At 42.2% G+C, this 25,858-nt stretch overlaps 1 protein-coding gene across 2 annotated transcripts; it reads left to right on the top strand.

The window, feature by feature from the left end:
• The first annotated feature begins 579 nt into the window (after positions 1-579).
• LOC124643673 (SID1 transmembrane family member 1-like) lies at positions 580-25,282 on the top strand. Of its 2 annotated transcripts, XM_047182705.1 has the most exons (20): positions 580-772; positions 2,142-2,211; positions 4,502-4,604; positions 4,892-4,993; positions 5,296-5,408; positions 5,934-6,040; positions 6,286-6,373; positions 6,734-6,817; positions 7,296-7,417; positions 8,096-8,223; positions 9,040-9,165; positions 10,078-10,162; positions 12,526-12,601; positions 13,049-13,225; positions 13,925-14,042; positions 14,673-14,795; positions 15,918-16,034; positions 21,292-21,424; positions 21,952-22,156; positions 22,675-25,282. In XM_047182705.1, the coding sequence occupies exons 1-20, from the start codon at positions 675-677 to the stop codon at positions 22,849-22,851; spliced, it is 2,352 nt and encodes a 783-aa protein (XP_047038661.1). In that variant the 5' UTR covers positions 580-674; the 3' UTR covers positions 22,852-25,282. The 2 variants fall into 2 exon arrangements, with proteins under 2 accessions (XP_047038661.1, XP_047038662.1); XM_047182706.1 differs by lacking the exons at positions 21,952-22,156; positions 22,675-25,282 and having other exon boundaries at positions 18,028-21,394.
• Positions 25,283-25,858: the final 576 nt, after the last annotated feature.

Here is a 25,858-nt window from a genome sequence, read left to right as displayed (position 1 = left end):
AAGCTGAGATACAATTTCTTGTTTTGTTTCTGTCCAGTCACAACCTCCTAAAAGTGGATGGACATGATCAAAGGTTAATATCATACCATGATATTTCATTTCGATCATCACTCAAGCAATAGCGTAACAATATTGTATAAATACTGTGAAACTGTTAGCTTTTACCATCGATCGTAATTATACGTTGCTATACCGTAAGGTACATAAAGAAAAATACATAATATGCTAAGAACCTTTATCCCGATAAATGAGAAAAAATTTTTTTTTTAGTTTGAGTTACGATATATTTCTAAACGTATGTTTAATTGTCTTTAGTCACCATATGTCTTATTGATTGACGTTTAACCTTTGACGTAAAAAGGTTTTTTAGTGGCACGAATTTCAAAAACAATATATATTTTGTAAAAAACAATTATTTTTTTGTATTTCATGATTTTTTTCAATTAGAATGCCTATTTTAATTTAAAATTAATAATCCTCTCATTTGTATGAAGTTTTGTCGATTTATTTTATACATCTTTATAATTTGTTATAAATATACAGCACAGACTGATCGCGACTCATAAAAAACTTCCAACTTCATACAACTGTTCACAACACCAACACAACACAGTCTGTTGATGTTGCTGAAATGTGTAGTTATTTACGTAAAAACTAAAACATAATTAATTAAAATGTTTAGAATAATATTCAGTGCTCTGTTCTTAATAACAGTGGTTGGTGCTACTAAGAATAAAAGCGGAATTTCTAATAGAATCTTCATCTATAACACGTGAGTAGATTCTAACTAGAATATTATGTAGTGTTTACGTTTTAAAAATAGAATAAAAGGTATTGGAAATACTATTTCATAAGGTTTTCTATCGTGTAGTAGGTACCTACCGGCAATAGATAGATCATACATATTCCATTACGTTGTTTTATTGTTATTTTTTTGCACATAAGTTCCTACATAGTAAGAATAGCATTCTATTATCTTTTTATCTCGATATTTCGGGAGTTCCCCCAGTTACTCAGTGCGATAATATAAAATGCTTCTTTTATTGCTGTCTTTGTTCTTTTTTGTATGTATGCCCAAAAGTTGTTTTGAAATAATAGTTTCTTATACTTCATTTGAGTAGATCTTTTGTGAAGTATTAAAGGTCTATAAGCAAACAATCTTGATAGGACTTTTTACAGCAATACAAATTAAACTATGGTTTTTAAAAACTGTCCAGTTGTTTTTGAGCCTATTCATTACAACCAAACAAACAAACAAAGTTTTCCTATTTATAATATTAGTATAGATTGTTTTACCCCCCTTCCAATATTCTATCTGTTGAATGGTTAACTAGAGATAGGAATATCACATTACTTGTAGAAACCTGGATGCACACATTCGGTTTCTGGATTCAGTTTCTTGATCGGGATTCCTTTAAACTAGTGCACACGTTCCGGTTCTGACTATCTGAACGCACAGAGAAGATTCGAAACGAAAAAGTAAGAACGTGTGCGCTCTTGTAAACATTTTGTATGAAAAAAGAGCATTTCAGTTTCGGAATCTGAATTCCTGATTAGGAAACCGAATGTATGCGCCCAGGCTAAAGCTAATGTCTAAATTCTATCTGTAGTGAGCAAATAAAAATATAGTTAGAATATAGGGAATGACCACCAGACAACAAAGATAGCTGTTATCTTAATGTTCTTCACATTTTTATTATTAAGTATGAATCATACGGCGAAACAAAGTTATGTTTATTGTAGTCTTAATAGTGTACTAAGTGATTAAAGATTTTTAATTAAATATACTTTTTCAAATATGCTGAGGTTGACTTCCAGTCTAAACGGATGCAACTGAGTACGAGTACAGTTTTACAAGGAGTGACTGCCTATTTGACCTTCTCAACCCAGTCACCCGGGCAACCCATTGCCCCTTGCTAGGACTGGTTTTCAGACTGTCTGGCTGGAACTGGAAGATGTTTAAATGACAGCCGGAACATACAGTTTATCATGCTTACCGAAACACAGAAGAACTTGTTATGACTAGATGGTCACCCATCTAGGGAGCTGTTGTGCGGCTTTGACTTAACCATGAGCTCTACTGTTATGTTACCGAGTGCTGAACTGTTATCACTAAAACTGTATTGTAATGAATTTTTCAGATACAAGTATGACACAAGAGTTACAGTATTTGTCAATGATACTACAGAACAGTTCTTGGATTTCTACGAGGTAAGACATATTTTATTTTATTTTATTTTATTTTATTGTAATCGGAAAACATACAGTATTAACAACTAGGTAACAAAAATAACTAATTATGCATCTATTAACCAATAACATGTTTTCGCATTTAGGTTTTTATGAAGAGCATGCTTGAGAGAGAAAAGGAAACAAAATTAGGAATAATGTAAAAAAAAAAAGGAAAAAACTTAACTTAGACAAAACTACATTACTACACTGTAACAATAATAAGTGTTGGTACTAGATAGAACAGCTATCGAACCAATGTTTAGTCAGTAATCTATTCAATACATGTGGTTTAGTAACGAATAAGTCAAGTTCAGAAAAGTCGACCAGACTGTTGTAGAACTTTGCGCATCTTATAAAGAACGAATTCTGTCTGTAATTAGTATAACAACGGGGAACGTTAAGAAGAAGGAAGGGTGTTCTAGAAGATCTAGTGGGAACGCGTAAGTTAATCTTGGAAAGAAGTTGCGGGGCATCGATATAGGATTGTGTTAACTTAACGAGAAAAGAGATATCCGATATATTCCTTCTCGCCTTGAGTGGAAGTAGATGGTATCTTTTGCATCTCAATTCATAATTATGATCGCGTGTTTTACACTTATACTGCAGGAATCGCGTAAAGTTTCGCTGAACAGATTCCAGTCTTGAGATATAGATGTCATACATAGGATTCCAGACCTGCGAACAGTACTCAAGTGAACTACGAACGAAGGAACAGTATAAGATTTTAATTATTTTGAGATCCGTAAACTGGGAACAAGACCTTTTTAAGAATCCCATGGCTTTGTTAGCTTTACTTACTATATGATCTACGTGCTTCTCATAGGTAAGTTTGGAATCATGTATCACACCTAAATCCCGTATGGAATCTACTCGCTTTAGCTGGTCGTTCTTTAGCGTATATGTGTAGGATATGAAGTTGGGCTTGCGAGTAAATGTCATTGAGTAACATTTTGACACGTTGAGTTCTAAATTATTGGACCGACAATAATTTTCAAGCCTATCGAGATCTTGCTGCAAGCAATAGCAGTCTCCGAGGTTGTTTATGCATTTAAAGATCTTCATATCGTCTGCGTAAAGTAGAAATAATGAATTTCGAAAGCACGTATGGATGTCGTTTATGAAGATATTAAATAATAAGGGCCCAAGAAGTGATCCCTGGGGAACTCCTGAGGGGACTACATACCGCTTAGACACAACTCCATTGACTACAACAGCTTGGGAACGATTCTTTATGTAGGATGTTATCCACCGGTATAAGTTACCATGAATGCCTGCATGAAAAATTTTTTGCAAAAGGATAGTATGGTCAATACGATCGAAACATTTACTATAATCGGTAAAAATACAATCCACCTGCCCCCCATCGTCCATACTTGTAGTAACGAAGTCGACAAAGGACAGAAGGTTAGTACTAGTCGAGCGATTTTTAAGAAAGCCGTGTTGTTGGGGAATAAATGTCGAAGAAAAAGTGCTATAAACTTGCTTGTAGATGATTCGTTCAAGAATTTTACCAAACAGGCATAATTTGGAAATGGGTCTATAATTATCGATGGCACTCTTAATTCCACTTTTGTGAACCGGTGTAATGTAGGAGTACTTCCATATACTGGGAAAAATTCCCTCCGTAACAGAACGCGTGAAAATAATCTTTAGAGGCTTAACTAAACCTTTGGCACACTTGACAATAAATAGCGGTGGTATGTTGTCGGGACCCGCGCCTTTAGTGAGATCCAAAGATTCTAAAAGAGTAAGCAGATGGTCAGAATTTATTTCAATCTCGCCTATGTTTAGTGCTGAGTCGGTAGGAGAAAAGGAACTGTGGGGAGCAGAATTTTGGGTTGAAGTAGGAAGGAAATTGGACTGAAAGTACGCAGCGAAAGCATCACTAATTTCATCATTTGTTTTATAGCAACAACCTTCAAATGACATACTGGACGGGAGAGTATTAGTGCCCTTTTTGTTCGCTTTTATAAAATCTATTATAAAAGCGAACAAAAAATAATATCTATTTATACTTCTATCTTTATTAATATTATAAAGAGGAAACATATTTTTGTTTCTTACTACTACTGAATCGATTTGTAAATCCTTTCTTTGTTGGAAAGCTCTCTATTCCCGAATATATAGGCTAATACTTTATCCCTTTATGGACAGAAATCCCGTTCCCTCACGACCAGGGTGAAACCGCGGTAAAACAGCTAGTACTTAATAAAGCTAAAGACTTTATTTTCTTGAACACACTAATCTCAGGAACAACTGGTTGTTTCAGGATTCAGAGTTATGGCACGGCTACCCTACCCGCGTCCATGTGTCGACGAATGAATCTCTTAGCACTGACAACCCTATCTTCGTGACCGCCACGCAGCAGAAGGGTAAGGAAGTAACATAATACTGAAATCTATAGATATAATAAAACACATTTTAATCATCAAAAACTATGAAAAAATTTTCTGATATAACTTTTAAAACGTGAATCTTACGTTGTCAATATGTTCCGACATTTAAACTACAGCATAGTGCTAGTTAAGTCAATCAAAGCTTGAGACAGATTGATAAAAATGATTATCTTAATCTAAAGCATTTTTGTAGTTATTTCCCCATACTTTAAAATGGTCTTTAGGGAAACTTTTTTTTACTATATTATTTCTGAAATATGTAGGTATATCGTCTTGGGAACTACCACTGCTGGTGCAGACTGCGGGTGGCGCGTTACTGTTCTCCGACATGGCGCGGACGCTGTGCCCTCATGATGCTGGACCAGGTCTGTATTCTAGCTTTCTTTCCTTATCAAATTCTTCTAACGTTAACCGACGATAGGCATTCCAAAATCAATGTAATAAAAAATAAGCATTTGCTTAGTTGGATTAAACTTCAGAGGAGAGCCCACCAGAGCAGAGCGTTTTTTTAAAGAACCAAGTTTTGAGTTCGGATAAAAGATGACAATAATGAAATTCTATTGATTGTTCTTGTTTTATTTGTCTGGATCTTACGCTATGGCTGTACGGCTTACAATGGTATGTAAACATTTCAAACTTAAAAATAAGTCAAGATCCTCTGTTGCAGACATAAAAACGGAGAACCGTCCCACAATACAGATCACGACTTCCAATCCCAAGAACGTGTCCGTGGACATCAAACTCAAGAGAGTCACCGACTTCTATGTTGATGTTAACAAGGTACGACTTCAAAACTGTTGTGTTATGTGTAGATGAGGGAATATGATCCTTGTTACTGTGTGTTTTTGGTTCAAATTTACATGTAGTGGGTAGTGTAGTAAGGTATATAGCTTCGGAAGTATTGTAACTTGTGAATAAGGGAATGTGATCCTTATTGCTGTGTGGTTTTGGTTTAAATTTTTATGTTGTGGAGAATGTAGTAAGGTACAGTTGACAGTTATAGAACTATTGTAAATTATGAACAAGGGAATATGGTCCTTATTGCTATTTGCTTTGGGTTCACTTTTGCATTTTTGTTGTATGCGTTTGTTCTGGTTTGCTCACCTTACTTATTTTGTAGCGTTTCGTCTTCTTACTTTAAAGCTGTAATTGTGTAGCGTTTCATTATTCCACCGTAAGTACTGTTGTTAGAATTTCCGAAATGTATTTGCCAACCATAAAGTCATACAAACTCTAACACTCTGGTTAAGATAATACAATAAATGTCAAATTGTTCAGATTTAGTCTTAAATTGTAACATTTCAGGAGCTCCAACTAAACGCGACGCCGAGCACTCCGAAGTACTTCTTCTTCTCGTTCGACCAGCATCCGTGGAACATCACCGCGACTGGACCTGTTGAGATGGGCTCCAGGTATGTCATCATCATCATCACCATTTACATTGATATCAACATCACCATATTACAGTTACTGTGGAATTTGTTCTGCCACTTTTTCAAATATTTATAAGCCTGATTCGCTTTTTTTGGGTTTGTTTTCATTCCAACATTATATAAGTAGCTAAAGAATTTGTTTCTTTTGTTTACGGATCTTTTCTCGAAAAATCTTTCAGTATAGGCTGCTTAATTTTTTAATTATCGTACGTTTTTGGTTGCAGGTTCAACTACACAATTCCTAAAAGCGTGATTCTTATCATAGATTCGGATGACGACATATGTGCTACTGTCTCCATACAAAACAACTCTGTAAGACAAACATACTCATTTTGGGGCATTTTTTATTTCAGTAATCATGCGTAAGGAAACATTTAACTAAGTATATGTACTTTATAATTGTGCCTAAATGCAGAACTGAAGTGGGAGAGAGTAATATCTTCCGAATACGCTCGGATAAATTAACAAAGATCTCCGACCGGATAAAAAGTACGCTGGAACATCTTAGGTTCGTTTCAAAAGATTTATTGGGTGAAAGCACGGTAGACAGACAGAGGTTCTTTTCTATTAATAATATTAGCAAGAATTCAAGACTGTTTTTAACCCGACTGCCAAGAAGTATTATGTTTTTTCAATGTTATCAGAATAGTAAATGAGTAATGTGTTTTCCAGTGTCCGGTGTTCGACAGCGAGAAGGAGGCGCTGTACAAGGGCTACCATCTCACCATGATGAGCAAGGGAGGCATCACGCTCACCGTGAGTTTACATTCATACACCCACTGCCAAATCTTGACTTATATACTGTACACAACACCAAAAGTGGAAAAGAAGTGGAGCTTCTTTTCCCTTGACCAATGACTTGTTTAGACTTTCCCGACACCAACGTGGTTGGGGAAAGGCTCGGGAGATGAATACTAACAAATATATGAACGCGCCTTCCGAAAGCCGGTGGAATTTATTATCAGATAGACGGCTAACCACCATCTTTGGCCGACCTACTGAAATGACTTCAAAAGCGGTTTTAAACCCTGACTAATTCTTTTTACAGTCAATTATGACATTGGCCTGCACCCCCTAAAACCCATTCCAACCCGCTTAGTTCTTTCTAGTAAATATTATGGATCCAAGAAACAGCTTAACTTTTGACTACATATCTAAGAGCTCCTCTAAATTATTGTATAATGCCATCCAAATTAGAAGCTACTCAGTTATAAATCATGACATTTTGTTCCAGCAATCGATGTTCCCTACGGGTTTCTACATAGTGTTCATAGTGAAGGAGAACGATGAGGAGTGCACGGGCGCCAGCGACTCCCCTGCATCATACTGGCGAGACAACCGGATGAAGAGCTTCAGGTCAGTAGCCAGACTTGTCATTGGGTCGCTGGACTTGTCACGTGTCTTGTCACTGTTCACACTTTCTCAATTTTTTCTTTTTTTGAATTCATGTATTGTTTGGCGTTGTTTGACGTTGTCACGTCCGTAAACCGACTTTTTAAATTATTTTTTTTTACATCCAAAAACGACTTGACTTCGCTAATAAATAATGGAAAATAACAAGATCCGTAAGTTTATCAATTTACTAGGAAGTTTATAAACTTTCGTAAGATTCTAAACGGGAGATAAATTGCAATATTTTACGTCCACATTTTCGTAAATTGATAAACTTACTGAACTCACTCGTAAAATAATAAGTAAGCAGTAACCAAACGCTACGCGCGATCTGATTGGTTGGCTGTCACGTGTCACTTCTCCTTCCTAAGCATTGCCACTATGAACATTGACCAATCAGAGAGCAGTGTGTTATTTTACGTATTTCAAAGATCCATATAAAATCTTTAGAATAGATATTCGTTAGATTATAAATTTACCGTATGACGTCGGAAATTGATAAATTTACGAAAATGTGGACGTAAAATATTACAATTTATCTCCCGTTCAGAATCTTACGAAAGTTTATAAACTTCTTAGTAAATTGATAAACTTACGGATCTTGTTATTTTCCGGTGACAAATATACCATGTAATGTCCCAGGTTCCGCGTGATAGCGACGATCTCGTACCGCGAGTACGTGGTGGGTGCTCTGGTGACGCTGGCGCTGGTGGCCGCAGTCGCTCTGCTCGTCACGCTGGCCACCGTCGCCTGCTCCTGTCGCTGTTCCGGTCAGTATAGCTGACCTTCCCTTACTCATTATACCGGGAATCGAACCCGAGACCGCAGGATCGACAGTCCGGCATGATGACCATTGCGCCATCGAGGTCGTCGATCATTATCATCTCCCGAGCTTTTTCCCAACTATGTTGGGGTCGGTTTCCAGTCTAACCAGATGCAGCTGAGTAGCACTGTGCCACATGGAGTGATTGCCTATATAGCATCCTCAACGCAGTTACCCAGGCAAGCCAATAGACCTAGGTAAGACTGGTGTTAAACTTACTGGCTTCTGACTACCCGTAAAGACTGCTAAAGATGTTCAATGACAACCGGGACCTACAGTTTTACGTGCCATCCGAAACACCGTCATTGGTGTCCAAGATATACTTAGAAAGTACATACAAACTTAGACTTTAGGAGATCGCTGCGTGCCTTGACGACTCTTTACTCTTTCCTTAACTCTCCCACTCCCCCCCGTATCTGATTTCTCATTTTCAATACCGTTGCTCCGGTCATTCCAAAAATCTCCGCTTTTCTCACAATGTTCTTGTTTGTCCCTCTCATAATTCTGACACTGTCCACTCTTCTTTTCGCATTCAAGCTATTTTTCTATGGAATGAACTGCCCTTAGAAACCAGGAAGTCCACCAGCAAGTAATCATTTAAAAATGCTTCGCTTGGGTCACTGGGTTTGTCATTGACTCGTAGCATTATATTAGGTTAGCTTATTTTTATATTTTTCTCCTACAAAGAATCGGTCACCGATTATCGGGCAGGCTTAGGGTAACTTCAGACCATCAAATGTTGACTTAACCTTATGTTGTACAGAAACAGTAACGATCATAGAGTCGGAGCCCATAGTGCAGGCGTCCACGTCAAGCGCGAGCGCGGCCACCGCCGGGGAGGGGGAGGGGGAGGCGCCGCTACTGCGGGATGACGATGATGAGCCGGAAGGTAGGAATAATATATCTATAGCTTTATTTACACTGCTTTAAGAGAAGGAAAAATGTTTAAAAAGCCGATTTAAAATAAAAACTTCCCTTATGTACTCCCCCTTCACACTCCCTTATGTACTCCCCCTTCACACTCCCTTATGTACTCAACCTACACACTCCCTTATGTACTACCCTACACACTCCCTTATGTACTCACCCTACACACTCCCTTATGTACTCAACCTACACACTCCCTTATGTACTCACCCTACACACTCCCTTATGTACTACCCTACACACTCCCTTATGTACTCACCCTACACACTCCCTTATGTACTCAACCTAGACACTCCCTTATGTACTCACCCTACACACTCCCTTATGTACTACCCTACACACTCCCTTATGTACTACCCTACACACTCCCTTATGTACTCACCCTACACACTCCCTTATGTACTACCCTACACACTCCCTTATGTACTCACCCTACACACTCCCTTATGTACTCACCCTACACACTCCCTTATGTACTACCCTACACACTCCCTTATGTACTCACCCTACACACTCCCTTATGTACTCAACCTAGACACTCCCTTATGTACTCACCCTACACACTCCCTTATGTACTACCCTACACACTCCCTTATGTACTACCCTACACACTCCCTTATGTACTCACCCTACACACTCCCTTATGTACTCAACCTAGACACTCCCTTATGTACTCACCCTACACACTCCATTATGTACTACCCTACACACTCCCTTATGTACTACCCTACACACTCCCTTATGTACTCACCCTACACTCTTATGTACTCCCCCTACACTCTTATGTACTCCCCCTACACACTCCCTTATGTACTCCCCCTACATACTTCCCCTTATGGACCAGCTATGTATGTATATATAACGTATATTGCAGAGGAACAGTGGTCCCGCTCACACCCCCTCACCGTACATAAGCTGACCCGAGCTCCTCCGGAGACCTTCGCCAGGAGATCAGACAGGTAACAGCCTACTCCAGCAGTTTCACTTTTTCTAGGATCCATATTTTATAAAGAAGTTTCTATTTTCCTCGTCATTACATGTAGATAAACCCTCTTGCTCGTTACTTCGCGTAAATGACTGATTGAATCAAGTGCAATTTGTGTTTTGACCAACTTACCAAAAAGAAAAAGGTTCTCAATTTGAAATTTCCAAAAAGCACACTAATAAATACTCTGACTCAGTGGCGTAGCGTGGGTATCTGCCGCCCGGGGCAGTTGTCGATTTTGCCGCCCCTTCCCGTGTATTTTTTTTGAACAAGCGTTACTGGCCGTTTGTCATTTTTAACCGACTTCAAGAAAAGGGTTTTTTTTTGTAACGACGTTAAAAATCATCAAATGACCCTTCCCGCTGTGGGTTAGCAACGGTGAGGGAGTGTCGGACTCTTACTGACTAAACACCGTCGTGTTCCGTCGAAGGCCTTTTATGTTCCAGAGCCGCGGTAACTCTTTCGAACAACCCGCAGCCCCGGCAGAAGGGGGAGGTTCTCAAGTAGACTTTTCTTTTATATCTTTGTTACTTGATTTCTTGAAGGTTTTAAATTTTTTTTAAGGTACGCAGGCTAGCGAAGTAGGTACCTATGAGTATATATGAAATTGAAATAATTAAAAAAGCGGGGCTACTTTAAACTGTTTAACAAATAAATTTAATTTAAGCGTGAAATTTGGCTTGTATCTAGGTAGGTATTGCTTATAGCATTCAAGTTTATCTAAACCAGTGGTTCTTAACCTTTTAGTCATGAGGAACCACTTTAACTAAAGTTTGTCTTGCCGGGGACCACCTCATCGGTTTACCTAAATAGGGTATTACATGCATTTTTGAAATATATCTTAAATAAATTCTTTAGTCTTAATATATCTCTAAAAAAATAAAAATATTTTTTTTTCTCACGTTATGTACGAATATAAATTAATTGTTTTATCATAATTTCAAATTTCGCGCGTATTTCGCGAAAACGCGGCACACAACGGACGCCATGATTGTTTTTTGGTCATGACGTCATTACGTTAGTAAACAAACTACAGCTGTCAGTAATACATATTTTGATATGTATTGAAAATTTTAATAATGAGTAATTATGCTCCGTATCGTTGGTGTGTTGTTTCTGAATGTGAGAACACTAGTGTAAAAACACCAGACAAATTATGGATTCAAGTACCAGTGGATATAAATATGAGAAACACTTGGTTAAAAGTTGCGAGACGTGATCCCGGACTGTTATCAGATAAATCTCGTTTATACTTTTGTGAAGATCACTTTGATGTAAGTAACTGTATTAACATTACCTATCTAATGAAATATACTCTTTAATGATAGGTTAACTACTTCAAGAATCAATACTTTGGGAAATGTGGATAATATTTAGAGGTTATACACTTTTGTTTACTACCGTAATGACGTCATTAGCATGGCGGCGACATTTCGTAGTGTTCAAAGACAGATAAAAAAACCTAAAAACTTTAAACTGCAATAAAAAATATATTTATGTACCTTACGAAGTGAAACTAACATTTCCCGATTGCTTTTCCTCTAAACAATCATTGTAATACACTTTTAATTTTTTTCTCATCTAGACTAAAATACCCTATTAGCACTCTACTAAACGCATGTCGGCAGTTGTGTAGGTAAGCAAATGCAAATAAAGAAAAACTTACCTATGTAGATTCCAAATGCGCGAGCGAAGCGAGCGCGAAATTTTTATCGGACTTAAATCAAATATTACGTAAAATGTAGCCCAAACGTACTTAACTTTTTGTTTGTTGACAGATGCAAAAATAAGGGCATATCGTTTTTGAATACGCGAGCGAAGCGAGCGCGAAATTTTTATCGGACTTAAAACAAAAATTACGTAAAATTTAGCCCAAACGTACTTAACTTTTTGTTTGTTGACAAATGCAAAATTAAGCGCATACCGTTTCTGTATACGCGAGCGACGCGAGCGCGAAATTGTAATTATTTTTTATTTAAGACTCAAAACCAAAATTACGTAAGATGTAGTGTCACGTGTGTTTTAAGTACCTTTTAACAATAATTAATTTTAAGTTTAAAAAGTTTCAACTTTCTTGTTTAATGTTTTGTTATTGTTAGACAGTTTTATGTAGCGGCGCAGATACTAGTTGGGAACAATTATTTTTTTTAATCGGGTAAATTTTGCCGCACCCTAAAAGCTGCCGCCCGGGGAATTTGCCCCCCCTCGCCCCCCCCCACGCGACGCCACTGCTCTGACTTTGATTTTGACTGCGTATAAAACTCACTTTTTACACATACTCACATTTTTTCCAGTAATCTAAGTTTTTAGGTTAAAATAATATTGTGTTACAATCAGATACTTCTGGGGAGCCCTGACCGTAGCAGTTGTGTACTCGCTGCCGGTCGTACAACTACTCTTCACATATCAGAGGGTGAGTCATGCTTCATCATGCTTCATCGATTTTATTATGATTCTACATAACACCCAATATCTTTTTTAAAAGTATTGTTTATGTTACATTTGATCAGCTGTTGATGTTACACAATTCTAATTTAGTATGTTTCAAAACAGAAAAACTGAAATTGGTTCACTGTACCTAGTCACTGAAATCGCAGAGTTGTAAAGAGCGAGTAAAAACATGCTCTCTCTATGAGTGAATCAAGACAATCGATGATCAAATTGGTTTGAGGTTTACTCTGAGACTTGTGTCGATAAACTAGCATCCGTTTGCGAAACCGAGCGTTAGATAACATTGTATACATTTCGACACATTCCGCCACGTCTCAATTAGACCTGGCTGAACGGGGTTTCCTTTTCGTCCACTCCGTCTATACCTAGCTATGTTATTGCTGATTTCTCAAACTCGTATCCTCTTCAGATGGTATACCAGACAGGCAACCAGGACCTGTGCTACTACAATTTCCTCTGCGCCCACCCACTGGGCTTCCTGTCGGACTTCAACCACGTGTACTCCAACGTGGCCTACGTGCTGCTCGGCCTCGTGTTCATGGCGCAGGTGCGGCGCCGCCAGCGCACCACAAGCGGCAGACCGCAGGTGATACTAACTCACCCACTCACTCACTCACTCACTCACCCACTCTGTGTACTCCAACGTGGCCTACGTGCTGCTCGGCTGGACACAGTCGCAATCATCTACACATTACATACGCTGACCCACTTATATACACACCCACTCAAATACCCGCTCACATACTCACTATACTCAATATGCTCACATACTCATATAACCCACTTACACACTCACTAATTCACGCACAAGCACTACACTACTCACCCACCCGCTCATTCACACACACTGCCCAACACTATTTACTCTCCCAACAACAACTCACTTACATACTCATACACCCACTCAGAACACTCACTCTTTCACTCTAAGGTTGGCTGTAAGAGATCCCAAAGTTGGGTTAAGCTCGCCGTTGTGCATAATCTCTCTGTTATATGTGTGTCAAAATGTGTTTATGTGTGTAATCTAGAGGTATTATATATATATAAAAGAAAGTCGTGTTACTTACTCCACTTATAACTCAAGAACGGCTAAACCGATTTTGCTGAAAATTGGCGGGGAGGTAGTTTAGACCCAGGGGCAGGACATAGGATAGTTTTTGTCACCATACGGGACGTGGGTGAAACCGCGGGCAGAAGCTAGTAAAGAATAAACTAAACTAAACGCTCAAAACCAAGCCCAAGATTAGAAAAGGCTAGACAAATGACTGTAACTCCTCTGTTCTAGGACCTAGGCATCCCGCAGCACTACGGGCTGCTGTACTCCATGGGGCTGGCGTTGGTGATGGAAGGCGTGCTGTCTGCATGCTACCACCTCTGTCCCAACAAGATGAACTTCCAGTTCGGTATGTCTTCTACATCATCATGAGGATGTTAACCTGACGAGTAGAGATTCCAAACTAGTAGTTGGGATGAAGAGGTGGATCTACCGTAGTGAACATCCTGGTCATGCTCAGAATCCTAATTTATTTGTGACGTCACACTTACTGCTTTTTGAGTACTAAATTTTTTCTCCCTCTATGTAGAGAGTGAGTACATAAGTCATTCGTCATTCTTACTTTTAATGTAATCCTCTATGAACTCCCTTTGTACCCTCTTACATACTGCCTTATGTACTTCCTTCAAATACGCCATTATGTACTCCGTTATGAACTCACCTTATGTACGCCGTTATGTACTGTCCTTATGTACATCCTTAAAGAACTCCGTTAAGTACTCCCTTTATGCACTGCGTTATGAACTGCCTCAATGTACTCCGTTATGTACTCTCCTTATGTACTTTCCTTATGTACTCTCTTTATGTAGGTACTTCGTTATGTACTTTCCTTGTACTCCTTATGAATACTCCAATGTACTCCCTTACGTGTTCTCCTATAAACTGCTGTAAGTTATATTTTATCATTCATGAATCTTACAATAGTTACAATTATCGTTCAATGTTCATTAGTTCATTCAACAATTGAATGTATTTGCAGACTCGTCGTTCATGTACGTGATCGCGGTGCTGGTGATGATCAAGTTGTATCAGAACCGACATTCTGACATCATACCGAGTGCACACACGACATTCATCGTGCTTGCTGTTATTATGACTTTAGGTGAGTCACAGTTTCGGGTTGCCCGGGTAACTGGGTTGAGGAGGTCAGATAGGCATTTCGCTTGTAAAACACTAATACCCAGCTGCATCAGGTTAGACATAAGGGCTCCCCTTATGTAGTTGGGAAAAGGCTAGGCAGATGATGAGAGTTTTTATCGATTTTTTGCGATGATAATCATAGTTATTTCTTACGAAGGGGTTTTCAATAAAACGACTGAATCTTTACTAATTATACGTATTTCTAGCGAATTAATAAAATGCTACGTAATCTATCAGTGGTTATATCATGGATTTCACGAAAGTGCATAAAACAATGCATAAAACAAATTCGGCTCGTTTTAAAACTGTATTTTGTACGTAGGCCTCACCTTTTTCCTTTTATCTGGGTGAACGGAGTGGTTTCCAAGAAGAAGACCAAAGAAACGATATGGACGGATTGTGTAAAAGTAGATATGGTAAGAATGTTACTTGTGAGATGACGGCAGATAGAAGAGTTAGATTTAAGTTAAAAAATTTCATTTTGTATGTACATGTACATATAGTTATTGTATAGATAATTCCTAACTGTGGACACCACTGTCGTATTGCTTATGTTAAGCTGTAATGATAGTGTGTATGTTTAAATAAATAAATAAATAAAAGTATGCATAGAGAAAATATGCTGCGGCGACTTCAAATAAAATTGGGATAAGGGCTGGAGGATGATGATGATGATGACGGGTGGTTCCCATGGGCCGCAGATGAAAGATAGGGTCCGTTCAGATAGACCGGGTCGGAGAGCAGAGCAAATTCTTAACACGTTGAAAATTGAGTACTTAGTATTTGAAGTAAGGTTTATTTTTGCATGCGCACTGCTTTTGTCATTGAGAATGCTCGAATGCGCTCGGTGTGAAATAATAGGAGGAGCCGACCGGCTCCGATCGTGTATTTTTTCTTGACGTTTGGCTCAGTTTGCATGCTCTTTAATGCTCGCGCAGCCGATCGGCTCCGGTTTGTGTGAAAAGAAAAATGCGAGCCAATGCTCTCCGACTCGGTCTATCCGAACGGACCCTTAGTCTTAAAATATTGACTTAATTTCACCCATTTTGCTTTATTTTACCTATTATGTTGTTATGTTCCGCAGGTCTGTTCGGCATCCTGTTCCCGAGCGTGGCGTTCTCGGTGCTGTTCACGATACTGCACATCGCGACCTGTCTCATACTCACGCTCAAGATATACTACGCGGGCAAGTTTAATTTAGGTATGTAATTATATTTTATTTATATGCTTTTAACAGTTAATGATTTTCGGTGTCAATAAATAAGGGAGTAAAGTAAAACTATAGGTTTTTTGTATTCAGTTTTTAAATCAACTCTAACTTATATATTTTTTACAAATAACTCTAATTTATATACTTTTTAGGTGTTTTCACATAATAGCTTCATCATATAGCTTTCAATCCATGGCCATGGATTGAAACCGAAATTTATGGCTTAACTTTTTTGTATGACTGAAGTGTTCGATGCCATAGTCTCCCTAACTGTGAATATTTCACTAACTATTTCACTGTCCACGATACAGACACCGTAGTAAACAAATCGATGCGTATCACATATGACTCATGAGACAGGAAATTTATTAATATTCTAATTTAAATAATTGATTTCAGATTTCTTTATATTTATTATTACCAATAGGGTCAGACATCGACACCCAACAACACCTCACCTTGTCGGACAGTATTATCTGTATGTCGGAGACTGTCATTATAGTTCGGCCATTCAGAGAATGCGTTCCTGACACGTCGCGATTGAACTGACGACGTAACTTTGCAATGGCGTTGCAGTTACGATAAAAATATTTTTGCTGGTTGTTTACCGTTTTAACAATTGAGGAGCATTAAAACAACATTATTATATCAATAATCAATGAATGTTATAATTTTGTGCCAAACTGAGTGTCAAATAACTTGGTAAACAATATTTTTCTAAATCTATACTGCGCTATTACAAGGTTATGTCAGCGGTTTATATTTTGTAGTGCTGTGCTAAAAATAACAGGCAAGTATCGTAATCTGTTCTTATACAGTTATAATATAAAATAATACGTTTTGATTTTCTTTTTAAGAATTGGAAAATAATGGACTATAAGACTTAATTATAACGTTTATGAAATATAAAAATAAAACTATGACCAAACCGCATTTTTATACTTAGATTAAAAATGGTAACCCCAAATGGCGTTATGGGCCGCCATTTTGTGACGCTAAAACAGTCGTCCGTTGTCGTTTCGTGCGCATAGACCACGTTTTTCAAGTGTTTTCGATCTGTTTTTATTTGATTACCCGGCTTTTGTTAGACCGAGATATCAGGATTGATTCTGTTATTGATAATAATATAATTATACATGTAGGCGAAGATGATGATGAAGACACCACCTCCTCAAGCAAATCGGAGTCTGATTAATATTCTGTTCGCACATTCAATTCAATGTACTTGTAACAAAGAATAAATAAAACAATTTTATTATATGAATATTACCTTTTTTTGGTTTCCACTTAAATAACTAAAATATAAAACAAATGATTCCGCCAATTTAAAACGAAAATAATCTTAAAATAATGCGGCGGTTCATTTTGAAGGAACGGTAACGAACTCAGTGTTATGTTGTGCCCATCACTAGTCGTGACTAACTGATAGGTGTCAGGAACGCATTCTCTGAACGGCCGAAGTATAGTACGGACACTAAACGTCACGCAAGCGCACCCTCTGGTGGCGTTTCCGGTGAAACAACATTTTGGCGCGCTTGGCAGAGTCGTGGTGGTCAGCGTGGCGTCGGCGGAGCTCAGTCTTGGTCGAGGCTTCGTTACTGCCTTTCGTTACGTGTAGTGTACCTATTGCCTAGCGTTGTTAACCTAAACTTATTGTAAAGTGTCTTGTGATTTTTGTTTTGTAATGGTTCTTCTAACCTAACAGACAGACATGTGTTGCTGGGGAGTTTGTTCCGCCACTTCTTCTCCCCAGCCAAAATACATAGGAAGCATAGGAAGTGGCGAAGGGCGGGCGTTTTGGGGGTTGTCTTTTGTTCTGACTAATTTGAATAAACGTTTGAGTTTTGAGTTTGTTTGAGTTTTGAGTTTCTTTGAGTTATCTCTTTGCTTGATTACCCTAACTGATGTCGGACGATAGTGCCATCCTTGATGTTTCGCCGCCTATCCGACATGTATATAATACATAGCTACATGTCGTGCACAGAGTGGTCGGCGCTAGGTCGCGGCGTGTGGGCAGTGCGGCTGCAGGGATGGCGAGCCCTGGCGCCCGCGCCGCGCTGCTGGCGGCCGCTAATGTCGCTAACTGGGCCTTCGCTATATACAATACATATCGTGCACAGAGTGGTCGGCGCTAGGTCGCGGCGTGTGGGCAGTGCGGCTGCAGGGATGGCGAGCCCTGGCGCCCGCGCCGCGCTGCTGGCGGCCGCTAATGTCGCTAACTGGGCCTTCGCTATATACAATACATATCGTGCACAGAGTGGTCGGCGCTAGGTCGCGGCGTGTGGGCAGTGCGGCTGCAGGGATGGCGAGCCCTGGCGCCCGCGCCGCGCTGCTGGCGGCCGCTAATGTCGCTAACTGGGCCTTCGCTATATACAATACATATCGTGCACAGAGTGGTCGGCGCTAGGTCGCGGCGTGTGGGCAGTGCGGCTGCAGGGATGGCGAGCCCTGGCGCCCGCGCCGCGCTGCTGGCGGCCGCTAATGTCGCTAACTGGGCCTTCGCTATATACAATACATATCGTGCACAGAGTGGTCGGCGCTAGGTCGCGGCGTGTGGGCAGTGCGGCTGCAGGGATGGCGAGCCCTGGCGCCCGCGCCGCGCTGCTGGCGGCCGCTAATGTCGCTAACTGGGCCTTCGCTATATACAATACATATCGTGCACAGAGTGGTCGGCGCTAGGTCGCGGCGTGTGGGCAGTGCGGCTGCAGGGATGGCGAGCCCTGGCGCCCGCGCCGCGCTGCTGGCGGCCGCTAATGTCGCTAACTGGGCCTTCGCTATATACAATACATATCGTGCACAGAGTGGTCGGCGCTAGGTCGCGGCGTGTGGGCAGTGCGGCTGCAGGGATGGCGAGCCCTGGCGCCCGCGCCGCGCTGCTGGCGGCCGCTAATGTCGCTAACTGGGCCTTCGCTATATACAATACATATCGTGCACAGAGTGGTCGGCGCTAGGTCGCGGCGTGTGGGCAGTGCGGCTGCAGGGATGGCGAGCCCTGGCGCCCGCGCCGCGCTGCTGGCGGCCGCTAATGTCGCTAACTGGGCCTTCGCTATATACAATACATATCGTGCACAGAGTGGTCGGCGCTAGGTCGCGGCGTGTGGGCAGTGCGGCTGCAGGGATGGCGAGCCCTGGCGCCCGCGCCGCGCTGCTGGCGGCCGCTAATGTCGCTAACTGGGCCTTCGCTATATACAATACATATCGTGCACAGAGTGGTCGGCGCTAGGTCGCGGCGTGTGGGCAGTGCGGCTGCAGGGATGGCGAGCCCTGGCGCCCGCGCCGCGCTGCTGGCGGCCGCTAATGTCGCTAACTGGGCCTTCGCTATATACAATACATATCGTGCACAGAGTGGTCGGCGCTAGGTCGCGGCGTGTGGGCAGTGCGGCTGCAGGGATGGCGAGCCCTGGCGCCCGCGCCGCGCTGCTGGCGGCCGCTAATGTCGCTAACTGGGCCTTCGCTATATACAATACATATCGTGCACAGAGTGGTCGGCGCTAGGTCGCGGCGTGTGGGCAGTGCGGCTGCAGGGATGGCGAGCCCTGGCGCCCGCGCCGCGCTGCTGGCGGCCGCTAATGTCGCTAACTGGGCCTTCGCTATATACAATACATATCGTGCACAGAGTGGTCGGCGCTAGGTCGCGGCGTGTGGGCAGTGCGGCTGCAGGGATGGCGAGCCCTGGCGCCCGCGCCGCGCTGCTGGCGGCCGCTAATGTCGCTAACTGGGCCTTCGCTATATACAATACATATCGTGCACAGAGTGGTCGGCGCTAGGTCGCGGCGTGTGGGCAGTGCGGCTGCAGGGATGGCGAGCCCTGGCGCCCGCGCCGCGCTGCTGGCGGCCGCTAATGTCGCTAACTGGGCCTTCGCTATATACAATACATATCGTGCACAGAGTGGTCGGCGCTAGGTCGCGGCGTGTGGGCAGTGCGGCTGCAGGGATGGCGAGCCCTGGCGCCCGCGCCGCGCTGCTGGCGGCCGCTAATGTCGCTAACTGGGCCTTCGCTATATACAATACATATCGTGCACAGAGTGGTCGGCGCTAGGTCGCGGCGTGTGGGCAGTGCGGCTGCAGGGATGGCGAGCCCTGGCGCCCGCGCCGCGCTGCTGGCGGCCGCTAATGTCGCTAACTGGGCCTTCGCTATATACAATACATATCGTGCACAGAGTGGTCGGCGCTAGGTCGCGGCGTGTGGGCAGTGCGGCTGCAGGGATGGCGAGCCCTGGCGCCCGCGCCGCGCTGCTGGCGGCCGCTAATGTCGCTAACTGGGCCTTCGCTATATACAATACATATCGTGCACAGAGTGGTCGGCGCTAGGTCGCGGCGTGTGGGCAGTGCGGCTGCAGGGATGGCGAGCCCTGGCGCCCGCGCCGCGCTGCTGGCGGCCGCTAATGTCGCTAACTGGGCCTTCGCTATATACAATACATATCGTGCACAGAGTGGTCGGCGCTAGGTCGCGGCGTGTGGGCAGTGCGGCTGCAGGGATGGCGAGCCCTGGCGCCCGCGCCGCGCTGCTGGCGGCCGCTAATGTCGCTAACTGGGCCTTCGCTATATACAATACATATCGTGCACAGAGTGGTCGGCGCTAGGTCGCGGCGTGTGGGCAGTGCGGCTGCAGGGATGGCGAGCCCTGGCGCCCGCGCCGCGCTGCTGGCGGCCGCTAATGTCGCTAACTGGGCCTTCGCTATATACAATACATATCGTGCACAGAGTGGTCGGCGCTAGGTCGCGGCGTGTGGGCAGTGCGGCTGCAGGGATGGCGAGCCCTGGCGCCCGCGCCGCGCTGCTGGCGGCCGCTAATGTCGCTAACTGGGCCTTCGCTATATACAATACATATCGTGCACAGAGTGGTCGGCGCTAGGTCGCGGCGTGTGGGCAGTGCGGCTGCAGGGATGGCGAGCCCTGGCGCCCGCGCCGCGCTGCTGGCGGCCGCTAATGTCGCTAACTGGGCCTTCGCTATATACAATACATATCGTGCACAGAGTGGTCGGCGCTAGGTCGCGGCGTGTGGGCAGTGCGGCTGCAGGGATGGCGAGCCCTGGCGCCCGCGCCGCGCTGCTGGCGGCCGCTAATGTCGCTAACTGGGCCTTCGCTATATACAATACATATCGTGCACAGAGTGGTCGGCGCTAGGTCGCGGCGTGTGGGCAGTGCGGCTGCAGGGATGGCGAGCCCTGGCGCCCGCGCCGCGCTGCTGGCGGCCGCTAATGTCGCTAACTGGGCCTTCGCTATATACAATACATATCGTGCACAGAGTGGTCGGCGCTAGGTCGCGGCGTGTGGGCAGTGCGGCTGCAGGGATGGCGAGCCCTGGCGCCCGCGCACCGCGCCCGCGCCGCGCTGCTGGCGGCCGCTAATGTTGCTAACTGGGCCTTCGCTATTTATAGGTATGTGTACTAACGGTTTGTATGTTATGAACTCATGAACTGTTTCTTTTAAAGGCTGTTTCATATTTTTATTAGCGATGATTATAAAAATGTCGTTTCCAAGTCAGGCAAATACCAATACAACTTTTCTAAGGGTGCATGTAGCTGGGGCAAGTGAATATGCGCGAGTCACTGGACCTTAAAATGCATGTAACCTGCACATGCGCACCGTATAGACGCATCCTTACGAATTGTCATAGCAATCTATGTGTTTGAGAAAAATATTCTACAGTTACACTAATGGCCTGCAGTTCGTGCTACATATAAAATCCACCATTTTGTTTAAAAAAATATATAAAAATGAAGAATTGCTCGACCGAAAAGTGACATTAATTTGTATATTAGATAGCAATGATAATAAAATATGTTAATTAATATTTAAAAGATTACAAAACTGAACAGATTATTGCTAGACTGGAAGCCAACGCCAACATAGTTGGGAAAAGGCTCGGGAGATCATGACTTACGATTTAAACTCCACATTTCAGCGCGATAATCCACAACAAGGACTTCGCCCGCCAACTCCTGGCCATCCTCCTCGGCAACGCGATCCTGTACACCCTGTTCTACTTCATCATGAAGCTGCTTCACCGCGAGCCCATCGCCCCCCCCACCTGGTTCTACTGCGGCCTGGCGCACGTCGCCTGGTTCCTCGCGCTCAGTCTGTTCCTGGACTCCAAGACTAAGTGGTCGGTGAGTAATGGAACCAATGTTACCCTTTTTTGACTGCCTCGTTGGTCTAGTGGTCACAAGCGAGGCGAAGTGAGCACGAGGTCTACGGTTCGATTTCCGGTTCGGGCCGAAATAGCTTTGTGGGTTTTGGATTTTTGTGTCTTAAGGTTTAGGGACACTTAAGGAAAGTTTAGTAACTTTTAAGGGGAACTTAGGGACTTTTTAGGGGGAATTTAGAGAACTTTTGAGGGGGAGCTTACAGACTTTTCAGGGGGTGTTTAGGGTTTTGTTAGGGGGAGTTTAGGGACTTTTGGGGGGAGTTTAGGGCCTTTTTAGGCGGGGTTAAGGGACTTTCTAGGGGGAGTTTAGGCGTGTTTTTGGCGACATTTTAGGGGTGTTTTAGGGAGTTAAGTGACTTTCAGGGGACTTTAGTGACTTTTAGGGGGAGTTTTAGGGGAGTTTAGGGTGTTTTTAGGTACTGTTTAGCGACATACAGGGAACATCTAGTTACTCAACCATCGTTTACACCCCCTCGTTAGCTGCCGGCGGCCATGTCCCGCTCGCACAACGCGCAGTGTTCCGTGCTGCAGCTGTTCGACTCGCACGACGCGTGGCACCTGGCGTCGGCGGCCGCCATGTTCCTCTCCTTCAACATGCTGCTCACCGTTGACGACCACGTGGCGGCCACGCCCAGGGAACAGCTGCACACATTTTAGGGACTCTTTAGGGAAAACAAGACACCTTTCACTGTTTTAAGCGGCTTTCCGAAATGCAGGTTCTCAATTCGACCGTGTATGTAATGTTGAGAAAGTCAGGCAGTTGCTCCATGTTGGCCCACGCAATTGCATCCAGGGGCGCGATTCTGCTAATTTTACTACAGTGACATCCGACTGAGATCCAATCAGGACTCAATTACGATTGACGCGTATGTGGCATTCCGCTATTTTTTCTTTTAAATAAATCCGTTTTTATCCGTTTCTGTGATTTAATCATGAATCATATTGTCTGCAAATGATTTACGATTGCAACATGATTGTAAAGCAGACTACCCTGTAAACCAAATGGAAGACCAATGACAAACCAATCGAATGTCATTGGAATACGATTGGTCTTCTACTAGTAGCAGAATGCCCGCTAAGGTTAAAACTGCTATTGCGATTCAATTGTTATTCCTTTTTCACATTATTAACTTAGCAGACTGGGGCCCCAGTAAGACAGCTAGGCGACCCCAACATAGTTGGGGAAAGGCTCCGTCGATGATAAAATAAGCTTGTCTAAACTAGAGAATTCATGATTCAAAATGATCCTTATCTGCCGAACCGTTTTCTTATTGTATTGGGGGTCTTGCAGTCTTACCGATCCGTTAAATGACTTAACTAAAGATAAACGAAGATATAAAGAATCGCATTTTCACCTCAATCTAAAGTGTTTCATAAATTCATAAATCGGCTTTTGAATCTGCAAATAGTAACTTCTAGGCCGATCGGGTGAATCTGAGAACATAAATAATAATAAAAAAAAGATCCCGACGAATTGAGAACCTCTTCCTTTTAGGGAAGTCGGTTAAAAAGGGTCTCTACAATTCATAACAAAGTAGACAAACAATATCAAGAAATGACTTTTCATAATGACAAGACTATGAACAAAAAATATCGCTATTAGATAATAAGTTACCTGTAGTTTTAACGTTTTTGTACCAATTTGTAATGTATATGAAGAGTCAAAAACTTATGAAATAGGTTTTTATGTTGTCTAATGTTAAAAGATGCGTATGTATGAAACAGTATTTTAATATTTGGGAAATGTCGAATATATTGACTGATTTACAGCCAAAAGTAAAAGGGATGAATATCGTTAGTTATTAGCTTACTAGAGTGGTAAAAAGGTGTGATCATCACTCCTATAATATTCGTCGAAATACGAGTTGCTACCTAGTTACTACTAGCTGCCACTAGTTGCTACCAATTACTATCTTCATGGTTTTGAAAGTGCTAAAGCTAAGCTTAAGATCACAGCGATACTAATACCATGATCTCTGTCACTTTATCCAGTGAGAAGAAACTGCTGGAAGTGATTGGTAGCAACTAATGACAGCTGGTAGCAATTAGGTAGCAACTCTATGTTATGTATTTCGAGGGATAATAGGAAAAGTGACAGCTATTCTGATGCACTTGTAAAAAATAGTATTTTAGTGTGAAACTGCATGGGCCGAATAGAAGCTTATGATATTTGAAAAGGCGCATAAAGTATATAAAATAATATGTATAGCTTGTTCAAAGACAATTCTAGTATTATAATTTAAATTTATGTTTTAAACTTAGTTATTAAGAATTGATGTAAATAAAGAAAAATACGCTAAATTGCAAAAAAAAAACTACTTAAATGGTATTTTTTTTGCAACCGAGTGTATTTTTAAGCTTTTGCAAATTGAATGTTTGTGGAATAAGTAAGAGGCTGTGATTTACAAGTTATTTCATCTTCTCTACTAACGGTGGATTCTTATAACCTATCCGTCATCATCGACCCATCGGTTATAGCAACCCGCAATAAATTGCTGAGATACTACAATTGAAATCTATGAATTAATCGTTAAGTAGGTAAAAAGCCTTTTTAACTTATAAATATCAATATAGGAAGTTTTATCTCTCTAAAATTAACTCTGAAATTTTACCTATATAATTTTTAAACAACTAATAGAGTTTCGTTATTCAACCGCCGTCTCCGCCCTCTCAGTAGTAACCCTGAGTGGAGAAATTCTGATGTCCTCCTAGCCCGATCATCGGCCACGGCGGCTGTTCTCTTATAAGGAGATCAGCCAGCTGCGCAGGACGTGACGATGTTATAGTGCACGAGCATTTGCTTGGACACAGGTGCACTCACTATTCCTTCACTCTCATAGCGCGATGCGACGACAATCCGACACCACCGGAGAGAGATCACAAGCAGGACCGACATTTCAGCACGGGAGAAATTCTATTGGTTGTTTAAAAAAAACCGCGTAATACTTTCAAGTTATATTTAAAGTTTCTTATGTATGTATATTATGTATATCTTTCGTTTAAACTTCTTATAGTTGATAAGATTTCTCAAGACCTGCAGTAATGTGCGTATGAATATTTTATTTAGGTAATAAAAACATTTATTATGTGTATTTTTTTATTTCAAAACGTCCTGCAATACCTTGTATAATAGGTACCTCTATCACGGGTTTTCGTGGAATATACCAAAGTACCTACCTTCCTGAGTAGGTACGAGCATTTTTCTAGGCAGAGAATAGTCCTCGCCAAACTTTTTTTCGTCATGGAATATAGCGTGAGTCGTGAGAAACCATTTATAGGTGTGAGGGTTGGGAGAGGTGCGCGAGAGGTATAGATTTAACATGCATGACGTAGGGTATGTGCGAAAACAAAGATTGCAAATTAGGCGAAAACTATACCTACTAGCCGACTGTACTAGTTTCCATGAAGATTTTCCCACGTCAAAAAACGGTAATTTCAATTCATTTCCGATGCTTCCTTGAGTCTTAATAGAAGTATTTTTTGTCCGAGCGACGTTAACAACAGGAGGTTCTGTATTAGGTACACCCGTATTTTGTAGGTATGTCCGCAGTGTAGTGCACTCGTTTATCTTAACTCCACGTGTGCCTATAGGTACCTACTAGATAACATGTAATATTATCGTACATCGATAATTTGAGTTCCATTTGTATCTAGACTGGAAGTA

The sequence above is a fragment of the Helicoverpa zea genome, chromosome 28 (genome assembly GCF_022581195.2).
Source record: "Helicoverpa zea isolate HzStark_Cry1AcR chromosome 28, ilHelZeax1.1, whole genome shotgun sequence".
NCBI lineage: Eukaryota > Metazoa > Arthropoda > Insecta > Lepidoptera > Noctuidae > Helicoverpa > Helicoverpa zea.
Note: the sequence above shows the minus strand (reverse complement) of the source record. Positions and strands in the feature narration are given on the sequence as shown.

What these genes read in the sequence shown, in the direction of transcription:
- LOC124643673 (XM_047182705.1), top strand. Translation starts at nt 675, where the DNA reads ATGTTTAGAATAATATTCAGTGCTCTGTTCTTAATAACAGTGGTTGGT. An exon ending in AGGGAGGCATCACGCTCACC is followed by an intron (nt 6,818 to 7,295) that starts GTGAGTTTACAT and finishes ATTTTGTTCCAG; the next exon opens with CAATCGATGTTCCCTACGGG. An exon ending in TTCGCCAGGAGATCAGACAG is followed by an intron (nt 10,163 to 12,525) that starts GTAACAGCCTAC and finishes TGTTACAATCAG; the next exon opens with ATACTTCTGGGGAGCCCTGA.